We start from the raw sequence: 18,648 nt of genomic DNA, 5'->3' as shown, positions 1-18,648 counted from the left end.
GTAACATGGACACTCACCTGTGTTGTAGGCGGTGGGCATGGAAGAGAAGGGGAGGCCCTGGCTGAGCAAACTTGGTGTTGCCACGGAGACCACTGGGGTGGTGAGCGAGTGGGTAGACTGGGAAACCCCGAGGCGCTGGGCATTGTTCTGCAGGAGAAAATGTCTGTCAGGAGGTGCCAGACGGGTGGGCTGCCTTAGGCTGACTTTGGAGGCCAAGGTCAAGGTGGGGACTCAGCATGGAGGACCCGGAGGTACCCCAACACGAGTTGGTGCAATCACAGAGACACTGAGACCCCTGGAGAAAAGCGTGCACAAGTGGCTTCACTCTCACCCACACATGCAAAGAGGAAGAGGAGGCCCCAACACTGGCCCTGTGGCCGAGACCCCAACACCGGCCCAGGCTCCTAGGGCAGAGTGACAGGAGCAGTGAGACAAAAGCCATTGCACTGCAGCACTCGCCCTGGGGAGGCGTGTCGGCATCTGGGAGGGATGCGCGGCCTGGTGTGGCGTGTGCCTGCGTGTACCGCACACGTGTGGGGCTGTCTGCCGTCTGCCGCTGAGTCACTTGTTTATTCCAACTCCACACTGGGGCCGGAACTGCCGCTGTGCTGGCCGCCAGAGCCTGCCCGCCTTTTCCAGTCTCTGGCCTCCCGTCAGGGAGCTGGGAGGAGGAGCCCCTGTCCCACTCCTGGACACGAGCGAGCATGCAAGTGTGTAAGGGAGTGGCTGTGCATGTCTGTGTCCAGCCCACTAGGCTTCAGCTTCCCCTAGAAAACCCATGTCACTGTCCACTGGCATCCCCCACAGGGTCCCTGTCCTGGGTTCCAAGAATGCTGTGTGGACCATGCAGAGTAGAGGGCTAGGGGGATCCTAGGGCCTAACCAGGCGTCGGGGTTGAGGCCTCTGGGGCCTGAGGGTGGCCTCACTCCACTGTGCAGAGACACACGTGTGTACGCGTCGTCTGATGCAGCACCATACTGCATACACACGCACAGGTCCACCCACATGCACGACTGCCCCTCACCCCACCCCGTTCGCCTCAGTTGCCAGGTGGGCACTGAGCACGGCAAAAGCCACACCCACACCACACACTGAACACACAGGGAAAGGACAAGACACGGGCGCTCCATGCTGGGACCCAGAGGAGTGGGCTGACCCAGAAATCAAAGCACCGCAAAAGTCTCATGGCCTCACTTACCAGATCTAAATGGTCCTCAGTCTGGGAGCAGAAATAAAACCACAGGGACGGTTCAGTCTCTGGTCTCTCCCCTCTCCCACAGCCCCCACCCACCTCCCTGCCTAACAGCAGGCGCTGGCCAGCCCAGGAGGACAGAGCTCTGTCCCAGCCTCCACCAGCTTGGACACCCCTCACCATCTAGTCGGCAACCTCCTGGTCCACGCGAGACCCTCTCCCCATCACAGAACCTTCTCTCCCACCCCACCCCCGTCCTTTCTACTGCCATTTACCCTGGCACCTCTATGCTCCAACCTCTTAAATGGTCCTCAGGCAAGGAAGAGCTCACAAAAAGCCATGCATACGTGATCTCTCTTGGGAAGTCCTACCTCCTGGCCAACCTTTCTCTCTCCTGCTACAGCTCCGCTCTCTCCCTCCTCCCAGCCTCCTACTTCCAGCCCAAGGCCCAGACACCCACTTACCAAGTGATGCATTAACCCCTTTCCTCCCTGGGAAGTGATGACCCGCAGGTCAGGCTTGCGGCTGGGGGCTCCAAGCTGGGCGCTCTGGGTGGGCGGCGGTGGAGACTTGGCAGGGATGACCTTGTTTAGGCTATTGCCATTGGCCACAGGGAGGAGGCCAGGGGAAGCCCGAGCACTGACATAGCCGTTCCCTGGAGGAGTGAGGAGCTGAGGGTGAGGGGCAGGCCGGCCCTGTGGAGCTCTCTTCCCCGCGCCAGGACCCCTCCCAGCCATGCCAAGCTGCCTGCGTCCCCACCACTTTCCCAGAACAAGAGGAGGACATCCTGCTCCTCAATCACTGGGTTCCCTTCCTGCCTCCAGGCCACAGGTGACAGGGCTGGCGTGGGGGGACCAAGGACACACCAGGAAAGCGAAAACTGCCACTGTCTTGCGACAGCAGAGACCCCACAGCTCGGCCTCTCCCTGCAGCTCTCTCCTGTCATCTCCAAAGGCCCCCCAACCTGCCCCGACAGGACCCACGGGGCCGGGGGACAGGTGGCGACGTGGGATCCAGGCCTCTGCAGAGCCTGGCACCAGGGCTGACCACCAACCATTTGGGCTGCTCTCTGCTGTGTGCTGGGGACTCTGAGACTTGGACTGGAACAGGCAAAGCTGCCCAGGCCTTGGGGGAAACAGGCCATTCACTGGCGGTGACGGTGTTGCTGGCCCTGAGGGACTGATGGCATAGCACCACCAGTTACACTGGTAACTACCCTTCCCGTTTGCTCCCCTCCACAATGGGCATACTATCTCATCTAATCCTCACATTAACCCTGAAAGACAGGTGGTCCTGAGCACGGGAGAGGGGGCTGTGTGTAATGGCTTGTGGGGCCACAAAGTTGGCGGGAGGCCAAGCAGGGTTTTCACGTGCTTCCCACACACTGGACCCCAGGGCCAGTGGGTACAGCTATCCCCTCAAAGTCTGTGGGAACTTCTCTGGTCCTCTCCTTGGACAGGGAGGGGTACTGACCCAGCTTCCTGACCCCATACGTGATTATTGCCAAGAGGGAGCTGACGCCAAGCTCAGGGACTCTGGGGTTCAGGGATGTACCAGTGACTGCAGGCAGAAATGCCACCTTGCTCTGTCCCCTAAGAGCATGCTGTTGCCCTCAAAGTGTACTGCTGCCTCCGTCCCAATTCCCGGATCACTCTGAGAATGGCAGGAATGTCAGGGTGACGTCAATGGTGACATTAGAAGTCACAGTCACCCAGCTGGACAAAGACACAAGACAGGAGGGCCTATGGGCTGCTGGGGGTGGGACAGCCTTTCCTCTGTGGCTACAAGTACATCTAACACGTGGACCCTGTGTGACCGAGCACACGCGTGTGCAAGTCTCTGCCTGCTGCTTTTCCAGGCCCGGCCAGGCCACCCCGTCCTCCGGTCCCAGGCAGACACCTCTCGTCAACAGGGAAGACCTGGATTTTCTGCTCCAACTAGGAACGCTGGTTCTCACAGCCTGCCCCACTCCCTGGCTCTGCGTGTCTGCTGGCCGTCCACCCCACTGCCGCAGACACCAAAATCCAGCAGCAGAAACATCCTCCCGCTCTCGTCCCCTTCAGGGACTCCACCATCCTGTGAGGTTCCTCCCCTAATCTAGGTCCCTCCTGGCCACTGAGCAAGCATCAGGCCTCCGTGAGCCAAGCAGGGCAGTGGTACTCACCCACGGGGCTGGGGCAGGCTCCGTTAGCAGTGCTGAGGTCTCCCCCGAGCATGGCCCCTGGGAATGAAGCAGAACCAGGTGAGCTGGCAGCACTCCCTCGGCGGGGGCTCCCGGGGACTGACCAAAGGGGGCTGTTGAGGAGTGCTGGACCCTGGGCCCGTCCCTCAGGGGCCACACAAACGCCGGGATGCTGTGGTAGGGACAGGACAGGCCCGCTTTTGAAGCTGGGATCCCAGAGTCCCCTGTGCAGCTCATGCGCACCTCCTCCTGCCCCCATCTGTAGGCTCACCCGCACTGGCTGGCCGCTGGGGCAGGCCTGGGGACACGCTGTTCCTCTGTAGTGCTGGCTGCTGGGGGGACAAGAGCCGCGGGTCTGTGAGGGACGACGTCACCAGGGAAGGGGTGACCAGGGAGCCGCTGGGGTTGCTGAACTGCAGTGAGCTCTGATTGGACACGGGCACCGTGACAGGCATGGCAAAGTTGGGGGCCGGGACAGCTGACTAGACAGAAAAAGGAGGGGCAGGGTCAGACCAGGTCAGCACCTTTCCCCAGACCCACTCCGCCTGGGAGGACAGGCAAGGGTCTCCTGAGCTCTGGGCTGTGCACCCTTGGGTCAGCGTCTCCAGCTCTCTGGCCCCGGCCGTCCTGAGGTCCTGCCTGCCACTCCTACTAAGGCAGAGGGTGGTGGGAGTGCTCTGAGATCCAGCTCTGGCCCAGAGAATGAAACTACGGTTCTGTTCCCTGCAGACGGACCAGGGACACCCCTAGTGGAGGCAGGTTAGTCCTCAGCCAGGCAGATCACACGGGAGGAGGTTAGCTGCCCTGGGTACAGACCCAGGTTCACACACGCAGCCCTTCCAGGCCTGGGCCACGGTCCCAACCTGCTTCTCCTGCACTCACTCACCACCCAGCCTGCTGCAGAGGGGTCCACCCTCTCAGCGCCTGCCCCCTAGCACTTCTGCTGCCATAAACACCGTTGAGTGCCTTGGGTGGGGGCTGCGGAGCAGCCCCAGGGTGTTCATCCCAAGATGACTGGACAACAAGCCCCCTGCAATGTCCTGTCCCTCAAGGACCTCGTGTCATCTACATGTTTCTTGTTGGCAAGGGGGACGCTCCATACCCCTCTGGCTCATGCTCCATTTGAGATGAGTCTCAGGTCACCGGGTTATCCTGACCAAGGTCGCAGGGTCCTCAGTGGTCACTGCTATCCCCAGCATGGCTCAGAGCAGAACACCGCGCGAAGCCACACCATGCACCACAGGGAGGCCCTCCATGCGACTACTCACGGCCAGTCTATAACTCTGCATCATTTTATCAAACTCCTCGTCTATCTTTTTATATTTCTCCTCCGTCTGGGGGGTCAGGGCAAACACCTCGTCCACCTCGGGGCTTTCACACTCCCTGTGCTTCTTGTGCAGCGCCTGGGGGGGAGGGGCCGGAGGGGGGGCCGACAGAGAGAGAGTGAGTGGGGCTCACCCCGTAGCGCCGGAAGAGCCCGTCCAGCTCCTCGCTGGCGCGCCGGTACTTGTCCTCCAGCAGGGGGCTCTGTTCCAGCGAGTCCTCCCCGTCGGGCTCTGGGCTGTCGCAGCCGTTGAAGCCCTTCTTCCTCAGGGTCTGTAACCGCACCACTAGGTCAGCAGGTGAGGGTCCTCCGGGCCTCCAGCCCTCCCTAGGAGCCTTCAGGGCCCCCAAGATCCCTGCTCACCCAGCCTCCTTCCTCAGGGTGCCCAGCACCACCCAGACCCCTGCCTCCCCGTGCCTCCACCCCATGGCATCCTCCCCCCCGTGGCATCCTTCCACCCCATGCCCCCAGGCCCATGTGAAGACCTACAGCAGGGGGCAGCTGCAGAGCACAGGGACCACGTGGGGGCGCCTGGCCCGGGAAGTGCCTGTGGCCAGCACTGTGCTTCCAGAGTCCCACGTGGGCAGACTCAGGGGAGATGGCTGAGGGGCTAGTGGCCTGGGTCAGCCCTGTCTGGTGAGGCCTGGCCAGGGGGCACTGAGAGCTTCCTAGGGGAAGGTGCAGTCAGGGGACCCTGCCCATCCCAACCCAGGCTCTGCTCAGAAGAGAGGAGAGAGAAATCAGGTAGGGTCACAGAGGGAGAAGGCGAGACTCAGGAGAGCCAAGAGGGGACAGCAGGCCCAGGAACTGGATCCACCACAGCAACCTGAGCAAGGAGGAAGCCACCTGCCGTGACCCAAGGCTGCCCTCTCCGTGCTCAAAATGCCTTTGTGGACACTTGCCTTGTTTCTAAAGTGAATGTAAAGTTCATGTTGTAGTCTAAAATCTGTCTAATGTAAAAAATGTCTAATGTAAAAAAAGAGAATTCCCCTCAATCTCTGAATCTGAGGGAATTTGAGGCCTACGGCTTCCTGGGCGCCCTCCTCTTCAGCCCAAGTCTGCACCCCACGGTGCATACCCAGTGTGAGACCTGGAGCTGGGCTGCTTCGTGCCGTCCACACAGCACCCTCCAAAGCAGGCTCTGGCCCCATTTTGTGGAGGGGGACACCATGGTTCAGGGAGGCCAAGCCACCTGCCCGAGGCCACATGGCCAAGAAAGGGCAAAGCTGAGTTTGAAAGCTTGTATCCTCCAACAGTTCACAAGGTCAGCTCTCTTTGAAACAGAAAGAACCACAGGGGTCCACTAAGGGACAGTGACAGAGAAGGAAAGAAACAAAGGGGGAGACAAAAATTAATGAGTAAGGGAGTCAGATGCAGGAACTGACCACAAGATGGAGAAAAGGGACAGGGACAGAAAGAGAGCACAAGAGAAGGCAGCAGAGAGAAGTCCTGTAATGCTGGCCGCAGGAAGGGACTCCCGGGAGCGAGGTGGGCAGCGCACCTGACAGCCCGGGCCCAGGCGCTGGCCATCCACCTGGACTGCCCCTCCTCCTTCCCGGGGCCGGGTTTGTGCGACAGGATGTGGGTTAACGCGTGTGTGCAGACTGAGGGGCTCTGGGGCGGCACCGCGCGTGTGCGCGTGTGCGCGAGGACACAGGCTGCGGGCGGTGCCCGCCACAGGCCCACCTCGATGATGTCGGCGTTGGTGCGGCTCTCGTGCGGCTCGTTGTACTCGGTGTACTTGAGCAGCACCTTGTCCATGTCGGTGCTGGCGTACTGGAACAGCTTGTTGGAGTGGTTGAAGATGATGAGGGCGATCTCACAGTCGCACAGGACGCTCAGCTCGTACGCCTTCTTCATCAGCCCGAACTTCCGCTTGGTGAACGTCACCTGGAGGAGAGCAGCTGGTGTCCAGGGCTGGTTCAGTCCAGGAAGGCCCTGCCTATGAGCTGGACACAGCCACTGCCCTCGGAGCTCCCATTTTCAGGAAGACACAGGAGTTCCTAGTCTGAGGAAGACAGTTCCCTGGCCAGCGTGTGGCCAAGATGGAGTCGCAGCCTCGGTACCACAGGGGAGAGGGTTAGAGGCCAGGCCTCTACCCCTCTGTGCTAGGAACTAGGGAGAGGTCTCAGGGAAAAGCAGAGGGCTCCTAAGATAGGAGGAGGGAAAGGATTCATTCTGGGGTTTGGAAGTGTCCAGGTGTGGCCTGAAGCCTGCATATGGCGCCCGGGTGGGGACACAGGTCCATCTGGTTAAAGCAGAGCCTGCCCTCCTGGGGCACAAGGTTCCCGGAGCTGCAGGGAGGTGGGGGCTGCTCTTCTCCTGACTCAGCCCACCCCTCTGTCCAGAGCTCTTCCTCTCCCAGAAGCCCCCCATCAAAGATCAGGGAGGACGTGGAGCGGGGGCCAGCTCCCGGTCCTCGCCTACTCTGGGGCTCCAGGACTTCCTCACCTGCCGGTTCCGCTCATCAGTGATTCGCTGAATCTGAATCTTTTTCCTCCCCATCTTCTCTGGAGGTCCTCAGTGCTAGGGAGGGAGAGGCTGCTGGGTGGCGGGTCTCGGCACCCCTCACACTGTGCTCATGAACGTCTGGGACCAGCTCAGTTCATGGTCTGCAGGACACCTTCCGCACAGCCTCCTGGGAGGAGAGTCACAAGAGCACTGTCAGGCCCCAACCCTCAGCCATGCGCTCCTTGAGGACGTGAGCCAGGCTTACAGCACCCCTGCAAGAGGCTGGCATCGTCTCCTCCCCGACCTCAAAATGAGGCCATGCTGGCTACCTGTGGCAATGGTCTGCCAGACCAGGCACAGGCTGGGACTCACACCGGGCCCAGGACTCTGGTCCAGGCTCTTCTGCATGGTCATGTTGGCCTGAGGCTCTACGTCAGACAGAGGACATGGAGCGCGTAGCTGCTCAGGGTCTGGATCTTAGAGAACACAGTATCTCCCTCTGCTTTCCAGAGCCTGCCTTGCTCCCCAGGGACCCCCTGGCCCAGAAGAACAGTTCACCTTCTGGAGTCTTGAGAGGGGACACTTGCCCAGGCCAGCAAGCATGGTGTGCCTCATGCCAGGATGGGATGTCTCTGGTACCCCTGGTTCAAGAACATACTAGAACAGGTCTACAGCAGTGTTCCTACACTAGCTCATGGAACCCCAAGTCCCGGGGTCTCACCACCACCTGCCTTCAGCCAGAACGCCCCCATGACAGTCTGACTTATTCAGCAGACCTGCACCTGAAACCTTTGTTTGGAGAAAGAGTTTTGCTGCTTAAACCTACCGACCACTACTCCTCATAAGAGGTCAGCAGAAAAAGAAATTAAAAAAAAAATTTGTTTGGCCAGGCGCAGTGGCCCACGCCTGAATCTCAGCTGCTCAGGAGGCTGAGGCAGGAGGATGGCGAGTTCAAAGCCAGCCTCAGCAACCCGCAAGGCACTAAGCAACTCAGTGAGACCCCGTCTCCCAATCAAATAAAAAGCAGGGCTGGGGATGTGGCTCAGTGGTTGAGTGCCCCTAAGTTCAATCCCTGGTACCCTCCCAAAAAATCTGTTTTTTGGCAGTGCTGGGGGTGAAACCCAGGCTTTAGGCCTCCTAGGTAAGTGTTCTTGCCCCGGGCCAAGACCCCAGTGAATCTTTTCTATGAAGGGTCAAACAAACACCTCGGGTTTGCAGGCCACATGATGTGTCTAGAACAACTCCCACTCCGCCTGCCGCGTGAGCACCTGAGGGAACGCTGAAGCAGGTGCGGGTGAGCAACAAAACTGCACGAGAGAAGGGGAGACCCGAGTCCTGAAGGCCCTGGTCTCTGCTGTGCGCTGCCCAGCGGCCCTGAGTGGCCCAGCAGACACCGGGCCCCAGCGCCCCACTCCTCACTAACTCCCACTGCCGGGACTCCAGCCCCAGGACTCCGGTGCCCCTGCTTCTTGATGGGACCCGGTAAATCTCTGCTTGCTAGGCCGTGGTGGAGTGGGCTTCAGGGAAGGGGAGGCAGCAAGGCCCCGGGTTCCTGGCCCAGCCTGGCGAGGGCAGGACGCTCCCAGTCCTCCTGCACCCACTTTCCTTCTCTCCTGCCCTCCAGTCTCCCTCTGACCACCCTGTGTTCATGAGCAGGCGCTGGCTGAGATGTGATCTCTGGCAGGCTATGGCCAGTTCTGTCCCCTCCTCCACAGTGGGAGAACCCTCTCTTTGTTCTCATGATCCTCCAAAAAGCCACTCATGCAGTATCTCTAGCACTCACCACGATGTCAATGTTACACTCTGTGCTTCTGATTCATGCCTGGCTTCCCTGAGACTGAAGCTTCCTGAGGGCAGGAACTACATCTGTCCTTTTCATTACTCTAGACCCTGTAAGGAGCTCAGGAAACACCTACAAAAAGACAAGACTGTCTCATCGTCATGGCCCTTTGAGAAGTCCTTCTTGCAGTCTAACCTCCATTATTCTTGCTGCAATTTGAGCTCCTCTCACTCTGTGCAGCTTGAACTTGTCCCTCTCCTGACTGCCCTTGAAGCTCGTTTGTTTGGACACCACCCACCTTCCAAATACCCCTGCCACCTCAGTCCTCCACTCTCCCCACCCTAGGATTGGCTGGTGCAGCGGGTGAGACTCTAAAGTCTTCTAAGGAGCAGCCCTGAGCACATGGAGATGGAGAGGATGGGGTTGCTCAGGCAACTGTTGCCTGGCAACCAGCTCCCTGGCTGATCTCCTACACCCCCCCACCCCCGCCTCATGCTGGGGGAGCTGGGATGCAAGAGGGATCAGGACTGAAAAGGCAGAGAAGCCACAGAGACCCAAGGAGCATCCTCTGATAGAGGAAAGTCAGGGTTCAACAAGACTAGGCCCCATCTAGCCCACTCCCTCCAAGGCAGCTCAGAGCACTTTTTATAATTCCACACATCCCACGGCCCTTTCCCCACTGCTGCTCCCCCTCTGTGCCAACACTGCCAGAGGAGAAGATGTCCCTGCCTTGGGCAGTCCTTCCTCCTGTCTAACCACAAGGCCTCCTACAAAGCAGGCTCAGCCTGTACTAACCTCGTTCCCCTTCACTGCAGGTTCTCTGAAAGCCCTGGGGCAAGAACATGAACTCAACCATGACTCTGAAAGAGGGTGGCTGGGGCCTACATGAGCCCAAAGGACCCTAAACTGACCCCAGCCAAGGTGTGGAGGCCTAACCTGCGCAAGCTTCCCTCCTACCCCATTAGGAAAATTTTAATGAACACCTGGATCTCCTTAATTAGCCCTCTGCCTAATTACCTAACCAACTGCCAGCAGCCAGAGGCCCCGGCATCTGTCCCCCAGATGTGAGCTCTCCTCCGGGCCTGGGCTGGCCCACTCCTCTTCCCCTCCAGGAAGCCATGGCCCCTGGCTGCCCTGCTCTCACCCTTTCTCCTTCACTCTGGGCAGCCCTGGGCTTGGAGGCCAGGTTGGGCAGGGTGGCCTTCCTGCTCTGAGGCCCAGGGCCTGCTCCATTCTGACCTCAGGCCACAGCTGAGACTCCTTTGGCTGGCCTCATCCTTGTCATAGAAGTGCCCCTTCAAGGCTCTGGCTGCCTGATTCTGACTCACCAACTCGATGGACAGGGCAGGGCAGGGCAGGGCTGGCAGGGTGGACCTCCTGGGTGGGGTGGCCCTTCCTGATGGAGAGGAGGTGGAACACAGGGGAAAGGACTGTGGGGCTGCCCCGGACTGTGAGGGAAGGACAGCTACAGAGGGGCCCTGCACACAGGGAAGAGGTGGCGAGGCAGGAGCCCAACGGACAAGGCGGGCAGTTGAAGGGACCCGAGAGCAGCGGAGACCCCACAGACAGCAGCCATTTTCCCAAGCTGGGCTAAAGACCCAATAGGAACTGTGGTTATGTTTATATGCAAATGAGGGACACTGCAAGGTACAGCGGGCCTGGTCTGGAGGGGACATGGAGAAGCAGCAGGCCCTGCCTCCCAGTGACACCTCTTGGTACCTGAGCAATATTCAAACCATTCTGGGGTTTCAGAATGATGCTATCTCGGTTCCTGTGTGAGGTGGCCAGGGCCAGCGGTCAGGGCAGCCCCCCTCGGAGTTGCAGCTGCGGCAGGGCTGAGCAGGGCTGTCCTCAGGGAGGGCCCGAGGGCTCCTTTCCCATGGCCACCTTCCTCCTTCCTGGCTGTCAGGGGAGTGCCTCCCTCTCTTCTTCCTGGACTGTCCAGTCCATCCCAGTTGGCTCTCTGTCCCGGGGGCTCAGAGGACCTGGGGGTGCAGGCCCAGTGGAGCACACGCCACAGAGGCTGGGCAGCGCCCCTTCACAGAGCAACGGGCCTCAACCTGCGCTCATTAGGCAGCCTGTCCCTCCCTTGCAGGCTGCTTGGGGCTGGGAACGGAGCTGGAGGGGCAGGCAGGAGGCGGGAGACAGCTGTCACCCCTACGCCCGCCCCTTCCCTGTGGCTGGGCTGCAGGGCATGAAATAAGCAGCAGGGCTGGGGGAGGGGTGACAACCCAATCCACCTGTCACCCCCCAGTCAGGCGGCCTCCAGCAGCCTGCTCACTAACGAGGGAGGAGCGTGGGGGAGGCGGGGGTGCAGAGGGGGACAGACGCACAGACACAGGAAAGGAGCCTGAGCAGCAGCAGCAGCAGGCCCAGAGGCAGAGTGGGCCGCGGTGGAGGGCTGGCCAGGGCCGACCAGGGAGCAGGGGCGGGCCCGGAGTGGGAGGAGTCAGGCCAAGCACTGCCACCGCTCAGACTCTGGTCCCTGGGCACCAGGCAGCGGGCACCCTCCCTGCCCTCTGAGAACTTGCAGTCCCGCCAAGAGGTAGACCAGGGCAGGGCGGGGCGCCTGGGCAAGGGAAAGCAGAGGCCAGGGGCCCTGGGGCCCTGGCTGGGGCCCAGACGCTGCCCTGGGAAGGACTGTGTGCGCTCTGCCCATCTCCCAAGGGCAGGCGGGTCCTGAGCACCCACCCGGGACTAGCTGTCCAACTCCAGCCCCCAGGGAGCGACCCCAGACCCAAGCCCTGGTAGCCATTCCCGCTGGGCCTCAGCCGGCCTCCCCAGAGCCTGAGCACCCTGGGAGCCGGCGCAGGGCGGGCGTGACTCCCCAGCCCAGGCCAGAGGCTGCGGGGCATCTTCCCATGGTGCACTAAGGAAGGGGGCTCGTCCCTTGGAAGCCTGAGGAAGGCAGAGCCCGAGGTCCCCCCACACAGCCCGATTCTCACGCCCCCGCACAGCCTGCCCCCCACCCCTGCTCCCGGCCCTGCCTCCGCTCCTTCCCCCCCCCAGGCTGTTCTCCCCCCAGTTTTTCTAGGATCGCAGCCCAGGGCAGGGCCCCAGCCCCACCCTCAAACTTCGGTCAGACAGACTTCTACCCAAAGACCTGGTTCCCACCATCTTCCCTTCCTCAGGGACTCCCTCCCCCGCCCAGCAGCCTCAGGGCTGGGCAGGGGCTATTTTTAGCCTGGGCACTGAGCTAATTTTAACTCACCGACTGGGGACCTGGGGGCGGGCTGAAAGGGGGCCATCCAAGAAAGCTGGGCCTGGGGCAGGGGAGTCTCGGGTCCCAGGCACCTGCGCCTCAGCACTAGGGACAGGAACTGACCCCAGGAGTGCCGGGTGGGGAGCGCGGGGCAGCCCTCCCGCAGCTTCCGCTGGACAACTCTCCATGCTCCACCCCAGGCTTCCCACCCTCTCCTCCCCGGAAAGTCTCCTGGGATGGGGTCATCCTGTTCTCTGCCCAGGAGATGCCTCTCCACTGAGGGTCTGTCTCCTGAGCCTCCTCCACTGCTTCCCCACCCCAGCTTGTCCTTCCTGTAGTCTAGCTCTCATCCTTCCTGTGCTGCAGGGGGCTGTGCGGCTCCCTATGGAGGCAGCAGCTCCAGCACCTCCCACCCTAGCTCTGACCTCCCCTGGGGACCTCTGGGCTGGTTCCCACCTATTCCTCCCCCCACCCCCACCCCAGAAAGTTCCTAGAAACCCCAGACTGACCTCAGGAAGTATTTGGGGGCAACAGGAGATGGAGTCCTGAGGTGGGGTGATGAACAGTCCAGGGAAACGTGGGGACTCTGGGCTGGGCTTTTAGTCTCTGCTCTGGCTCCAACTCACTCTGTGACCTTGAGCCAGTGAATGGGCTGCACCCTACTGACCAGGAGCCTGGGCAGGTAGAGTGCATGAGGCACGCGGTGCCGTTCCAGGCCAGACATTCTGTCCCTGTGCTCTTTGGAGAGGCCCAAGAGGAAGGGGGAATCAGGACTGTGTGCATCTATAGAGGAACAGCCCAAGAGGTGGCCCAGTCGGTCCTCCAGCTGGGGGGGAGGCAATCTGGAGGCGGGAGAAGGCGCGTTCTAAAGGGGAGCCCCTCCACCAGCTGCAAAGCACCACAAAGGCTCACATTGGGCCAAGGCAAGTACCAGGTGGGACACACAGGCCACCACAGTCCCCTCACACATCTGGACCGCCTATCAGACCCAGAGCTTGGGGCCTCCCAGGGTCACTGTCGTGGTCTGGCCCAAGGTCACTGTCAAGTCACTGGTGGGGCCGGTTCTGAAACTCGAGGTGCTCCTTGGGCCCCACCCAGCAGGCCTGGCCTGACTCACTGGCGCTCATTTGCATAGGATTTGCATAGTGCCTCTGACCTCATTCCTTCAGATCCCACTTCCCACCCCAGGACTCCCACCCCACCCAGAGACCCCAGCCCAGTGTCCCAGCCCCTCAAACCCCTGGTTCCATCTTTTCCCCCCCCGAAAGCACTGCTGAATGTAAACACCTCCGGCAACAGTGGACAGCTTTAGTCTAGCTGGGTCCCCTCCGTCCAGGTCCAGGCAGGGATGGGGTGAGGTCAGGAGGAAGGGGGATCTGCCGAGGCTCCCAGGATGAGGTCCAGCGGCTGCCCACTGCCCTGCTTCCTGGGGGCTCTCCAGGGCAAGAGCCCCAGTCCCCTCAGGGCCATGGCTGGGCATGAGTGGCAAGGCAGGGAGCTGTCCTCTACTCCTGTCTCCATGCCCATTTCTAGGACCCACCCCAGAGTGCAGAATGAAGGATGTGGCCGGGGACAGTAAGACAGACACCAGACTACAAAGGGGACCTCTGAGGGCTGAGTCCCTAGATTCAAAGTAGCCTTGGGGCTCAAAACTGCTTGTCAGAAGGTACCCAATCCAGCATGGGCAGCTGGTGACATGTGGGAGGGCAAGGAGGCCCCAGCATTGAACTCCTACCAATGAGAGCTGGCAAGACAACCAGTCCCCTACCTACCTTGAAGTCCAACCTCCATCTGTCCAGTTACAGTATCTATACTTCTAGCCATACTCTCAGAAACAAGGAAGCCCAGCAGAGGTCTCCTAGCCTGGGAAGTCCTTCCTGCTATCTAACCACAGTAGCCAACCCTTCCACTGCAACCCAAGCCCATTTCAGTCATCTAAACAAGAGTGGTGGACAGGGGCCCCTGGCCATCAGAAGCCTCAGTTGAGGAGAGGTGGGGCGGTTGGGACGGTTAGTGTGTCACCTTCCACCTCCCCACCCTACTTCCCCCTGGGGTCTTAAGAGACAGAAGTGAAAGTGGCAGCTGGGGCTTTGGGGGCGGGTCAGCTTGAGAGCCGTTGGGATGAGCATAAGGCCACCAGTGCTGGGTTTGGGCTGCCTACCACTGAAGTGGGTAGACTGCTAGTTGGACAAGGGGAGGAACTTCCCATGAAAATGAGAGCAGGGAGTAATGATGATCCCTGGCCAAAGGAATAAGTGGAGAGAAGCAGGCAGCAGTTCCAGAAAGCCGCTTGGTCCCCTTATTTAAAACAGGAAGACCCTCTTCTCATCCACAGGACAGAGGCCCAGGAGAGCCGGGCCCTCAATCTGGACACCATGGGTGCTAGGGGAAAGGGAGGCGGAGGGTCAGAATGTGACACCCACACCTACGACAAGGGACAGGGGACCGACAAGGGACAGGGGACTGGGACCGAAAGAGGCCAATCCAATCAGGGAGAGCAAATCCTCCTAGAGACATCATGACCTCGAGAAGCCACCAAGGATTTAAAGGGGCCGCCTGGGGCAGTGGCTGGGTCTCCTTCTCACTGGAGGACAGTCCTCTAAGCCCCTGGCAGGGAGGGAGGGTGGCCGCCAGGCAGCTCCTATAGGATTAGCTCGCTGCTCTCAGGAAAGGTGCCAGGTGAGGCTGAGATGCGCAGCCGGACAGAGGGGCCTCGCAGGCAAGGCTAGGCAGACCCATGTCCCCAGACCTGGCGTCTCACCCTTTCACAAGGACACTGTGCAAAGTCCCATGGAACTTCCGCCAGTAAGGACCTCTGCCTACCACGCTCTCCCTGCCATTTCTACCATCTGGAGCTTGCCTTGCTCTGAGGGGGAAGTCCTGCCTGTTGTCTACTCTCAATCTCTCTGCTAGGCTTTACAACTAGGGCCCCACCCCCGGGAACAGGTGAAGGGTTCCTCTCTCCCCTGCCCTCAGCTCCCCACCCTCCGCTGACAGGTGGGAGAGACAAGAGGGAGCAGCTGGGCCAGGAGGCCTGTCCCCAGCCAGCCAGCCTGGGCCCCGGGGCTGCCACACAAGGGGTCGACGTGGAGGAGTGAGCACAGATCAGGGTTGGGGGCAGGAGGGGGCGCAGAGGTTGGGGAGAAGGGCCCAGGCCTGGCCCTCCCACGGCACTCTGGCCCAACACACAGCGCACCTGCCCTAGGGGGAGGGCTGGAAGCCCAAGGTCACCCCAGCCCCTGCTCCATCTCCTTGCCTCCTATCGCTGGATCCAAACGGAGCGGGAAGACAGCAGCTTCTCCTCCACCTCGCCCAGCCTCCAGTGGGGCCAGTCTCCCCTCAGGCCTGAGGACCTGGTCCGGCTCTGTCCTCATGGGCCTCCCCCAGGCACTTGCTGGCGAGGAGACCACGAGAACAGCACCGTCAGCCAGGAGCTGGGGCAGGGGTGGCTTCTGAGCCTTGGAGGCAGCTGGTGGGAAGGCAGACCCCTGGGCTCCAAGCCTGCCCAGGGCCCAGCTGAGCCCTGAGCCGGCACATCCCCCCAAAGCCTCCCTGGCCCCTTCCAGGACACCAGACGCTGGCATGGAGCAGCGTTGGCAGACAAGTCCTGGGTCAGGCGGTGCCACTTGCTGAGCAGCACGTTTTCTCACGGAACCCCTCTCCTTCCCACGGGGGGCAAACAGCGTCACCTCCTTTAACAGACATTAAGATCAACCTGGAGATGGGCAGGGACTCGCCCAGGGGCATCAGGGACAAGGGGAACAGGAGGGCTGCCTGCAGGCACAGTGTGCCCCTCGCACACAGGACTGAGGGGAGGGAGCGCTCTCTGTGGGAGCTCCTGGCCCTGGGACAGGCCCAGCTCTTAGGGGGTCCAGGCCTCCCACTCTAGCCCCCTCCCCCACCTCACGCAGAAGCCCAAGGGGACACTCATGGACACCCAGGATGGGGCCGTGTGTCATGTGCTCCTGACCCCTTGCTCTGGGGGCTTTCGTCCAGACACCCAAACCCAAAGGCAGCCCCTCCTCGGGATCCAGGCAGCCCCCTCCCTCAGGGTGTCGGGCCTCTTAGAGGCTGGACTTAGTCCCCTTCCCACAGCCTCCTGGGAAGCCACGGCCCCTCCCGCAGGACAGGAGTCTTCCTTCAACCTCAGTCAGAGCCCCCAGCCCCAGGGACAGCATTGTCACTTAGATCTCTGAGGCTCAGTTTTCCAGATTCTAAAAAAAATAGTGTGGGGACAAGCAGTCTGCAGACGTTCCCATGCCCAGCACAGAGCTGGGCACACAGTGACAGAGTTCTGGTTCTGGTGAAGGACACATCCTAGAAGACTGGGTGAGTGGGGCATGGCTGGGGGCAGCTCCCCGAAAGGGCGAGTAAAAGCCCCTGACCTGGCGTCCCTGTCTGCGGTGGCCAGCTCAGGGAGTGGCCAGAGCGCACAGCCAGAGGCACCTCGCCAAGGCCAGGGCCTGCTGGGAGGGCAAGTTTAAATGAGTAAATATGGTCCCGCCTGGGTGTGGCCTGCCACAGGGAGCCCTGGACAGGTCCCTCCCCTCCTGGCCCACAGCAGGAGGGCCATCAAGGCCTGTGCAGAGTCAAGGGAGCACTCCCCGGCCTCCACGCGGCCAGCAGCGGTCTGCAACATGGCTGGGCTCCCTGGAGGGCAGGCGGTGGCCTCCGCCTGGGGCAAGGCCAGACATGGAAGGCCTCGGGTCACTCAGGCCGGGGTCTGCCCCCAGTGCCGAGAGCACCCAAGGACCTGATGCCTCCCAACGGCTTCCCTCTTTAGGGCGGGTGAGTAGGGAGGGCGACAGAGCCTGTGACTGACACCAAGACACCCAGATGTCCCATCACCAAAAGGCAAAACTCCAGTGCACCTGGCAAGCTGAGGCCCCCAGAGGGTGACTTACCCAAGGACACAAGGCCAGTGTGAGGGGCGGAGACCAGTGCGCCAGGGCCAAGGAGAGGGCCAGGTGGGGGAGGGACGGAAGCCAGCCAGGGCGCCTGGACTCACAGCGGGCTCTTTACTGTGCAGACGGGGCTCTCGCCTGCCCATCTGTGGTCTAACCTCAATCCCTCCTGCTCTCTTGCTCTGCCCTCGGTCCTCTGGCCTCTGGTCCCTCACCCTGGCCCCGCTCTCCAATCCTTTAATCATCTTTGCCACTCGCCACCCCCTCCCCCGCGGCCACCACAGCTGCTCTGAGGGTGTCTACACCTTCACCGTGTGCCACCAAGTGCTGTGGCCCCCCATGGCGCAGGGCCTGGGCCCTCCTGGTCCTCCGCACAGCACCAAACCGGCACCAGACTCTCCCAGCCCTGCTGAGGGAGGGGGCCAAGCCTACCCTCCTGCACTGCAGGACAGACTCCTCTCAACACTCTTGGTCCTAGGCAGCGGAGAGAAGAGAAAATAAATACTCCAGGAGCCAAACAGCACCAACCCACTGGGCCAAAGGTCAAGGCCTTTTAGCAGAGCCACAGGAGGAGAAAATGCTTTGCGATCCCCTCCTTTCCCAGGCCAAAGTAAAAGCCACCATCTCTTCCCAACCTAGCTTCACTGGGAAGTTCTCCCTGGAGTCTGAGCTTGGTCCTGTCTGCTGTAGTTGTAGACAGATAGGGCAATGTGAACAACACAGCCAGCCACCCAACTTCTAGAATGGAGCTCCTAGGACCTAACACCACCCTCTCCCCCATGAGTAAGTCACCAAACTGGGACAGAAGGACAGAAGGTTGGCCAGACTCTGGCCCCATGACTAGCTCATAAAAGCCACCAGCGATTACAGTGATGCTAAGGCTTTGCTGCCCACCATGAGCCACAATGGCCTCCTTCCCTCTTCCCTGTACAGGGAGGTGACTGCCTCGAGCCAGCTGGCCGTGGACAGCCTGCAGAGTCCCAGCCATGGACCTGGGGGGTGGGAGGACCTGCCACCACAGTGCCACAGGCCCACACCAACCCTGATGATGGGTTCGCCTGGGTCCTCATCCCACTTACAGAGCCCGGGCAGACGCAGGTGCGCAGCGTCCACGGGGAAGACCTTCGCCGGCCCCCCCACTGGCTCCTGACTTCAGGAAGGCCACCTGTCTGCATGGAAGGGCAGACAAGCAGGGCTGGCTCAGACACAACAAGGGAAACGCGGGTCGCACCCACCTGTCCCCATACTCCTCCCCCACTGAGGCTCACAGGTGGCCGGCAAAGTGGCCACAGGGCCCCCACCAGTCTGGGGTAAGCGCTCAGACTCTGGACCCGATGCTGGCCAGGGAGGATGAAAGGCCCAGCTGGCCAGGAAGAGAAGGTGGACAGCACGGGCAGAGATCCAGGTGTCCGAGGGCAGGAGGACCAGGGACACTCGTGGCAGAGGCACCTTTCCAGGGCAAGATCAGAAGAGGGTGGGAAGGGCACTAATCCCAAAGCCTCCCCTCCCAGTCCCGGGGGGTCAAGGGCACCCCCTCAGACTCCTTACCGCTGCTCCTCCAGCCCCCAACCTGGTGTGTCGCCCCACCTTCTCCTCCCCATCCTACCTCCCAG

The 18,648-nt window shown here is 61.1% G+C and overlaps 1 protein-coding gene across 1 annotated transcript in view; it reads right to left on the bottom strand.

The window, feature by feature from the left end:
• The window catches only part of LOC144368768 (myocyte-specific enhancer factor 2D-like), a 27,867-nt gene extending 9,219 nt beyond the window's left edge, over positions 1-18,648 (bottom strand). The window contains exons 1-9 of the mRNA XM_078027866.1: positions 18,584-18,648; positions 7,150-7,336; positions 6,385-6,588; positions 4,833-4,970; positions 3,646-3,856; positions 3,357-3,413; positions 1,657-1,847; positions 1,199-1,219; positions 6-147 (exon numbers count right to left, since the gene is read on the bottom strand). Of these exons, the coding sequence (XP_077883992.1) occupies positions 6-147; positions 1,199-1,219; positions 1,657-1,847; positions 3,357-3,413; positions 3,646-3,856; positions 4,833-4,970; positions 6,385-6,588; positions 7,150-7,203 (1,018 nt within the window). The 5' untranslated portion in view covers positions 7,204-7,336; positions 18,584-18,648. The remainder of the gene's footprint in view (positions 1-5; positions 148-1,198; positions 1,220-1,656; positions 1,848-3,356; positions 3,414-3,645; positions 3,857-4,832; positions 4,971-6,384; positions 6,589-7,149; positions 7,337-18,583) is intronic.

The sequence above is a fragment of the Ictidomys tridecemlineatus genome, chromosome 11 (assembly GCF_052094955.1).
Source record: "Ictidomys tridecemlineatus isolate mIctTri1 chromosome 11, mIctTri1.hap1, whole genome shotgun sequence".
NCBI lineage: Eukaryota > Metazoa > Chordata > Mammalia > Rodentia > Sciuridae > Ictidomys > Ictidomys tridecemlineatus.
This window is presented reverse-complemented; position numbering and strand designations above follow the sequence as displayed.